Source organism: Penaeus monodon, chromosome 31, assembly GCF_015228065.2.
Source record: "Penaeus monodon isolate SGIC_2016 chromosome 31, NSTDA_Pmon_1, whole genome shotgun sequence".
Taxonomy (NCBI): Eukaryota; Metazoa; Arthropoda; class Malacostraca; order Decapoda; family Penaeidae; genus Penaeus; species Penaeus monodon.
The window spans coordinates 4,217,364-4,217,859 of record NC_051416.1 but is presented as its reverse complement, the minus strand read 5'-3'; the positions used below and the strand labels follow the sequence as shown (position 1 = coordinate 4,217,859).

The window sequence follows — 496 nt, the reverse complement described above, 5'->3', positions numbered from 1 at the left end:
ATTATTATTAACTTTTTTTTAAGGGCCCATCACTGTGTGCACACAACAGACTAATAATAGAGTGGACATGGCACATATGTCATGCTATCTGTGGTCCTTGGGTTCACCATGCTGTTCTTTCAGGTGGACCCCCCAACAAGCCTGACGTGTCCTGGGAGGAGATTGGCCTGCCGCAGTACTCTGGGCCAAAACGCAAGGACTTCCTGACGTGTGAGAGTCGACTTGCAAGTTTCGTGAGGTGGCCTGAACGTGTCACCCAGAAGCCAAGTGATTTAGCAGATGCTGGATTCTTTTATTGTGGCAAGTTTCGTGATTTTATTTCACTTTTTTACTCTAGTTGTTAAATGACTTGATGTTAATTATTTTTCACACATGAGATTCCCCATATCAGCTTCTCATGAATTTTTTAAAATGTCAATTTAATATATATATATATACTTAACCTGTTGATGCTGGTAATGTATATATTATCTTAATAATTTTTTTTATAGAAGGG

At 38.9% G+C, this 496-nt stretch overlaps 1 protein-coding gene across 1 annotated transcript in view; it reads left to right on the top strand.

Moving 5' to 3' along the window:
* Positions 1-496, top strand: part of LOC119593005 (E3 ubiquitin-protein ligase XIAP-like) — a gene marked incomplete in the record, with an annotated part of 20,959 nt that overhangs the window by 16,424 nt on the left and 4,039 nt on the right. Inside the window, 1 exon segment of the mRNA XM_037941895.1 lies at positions 124-300. Within this exon segment, the coding sequence (XP_037797823.1) occupies positions 124-300 (177 nt within the window).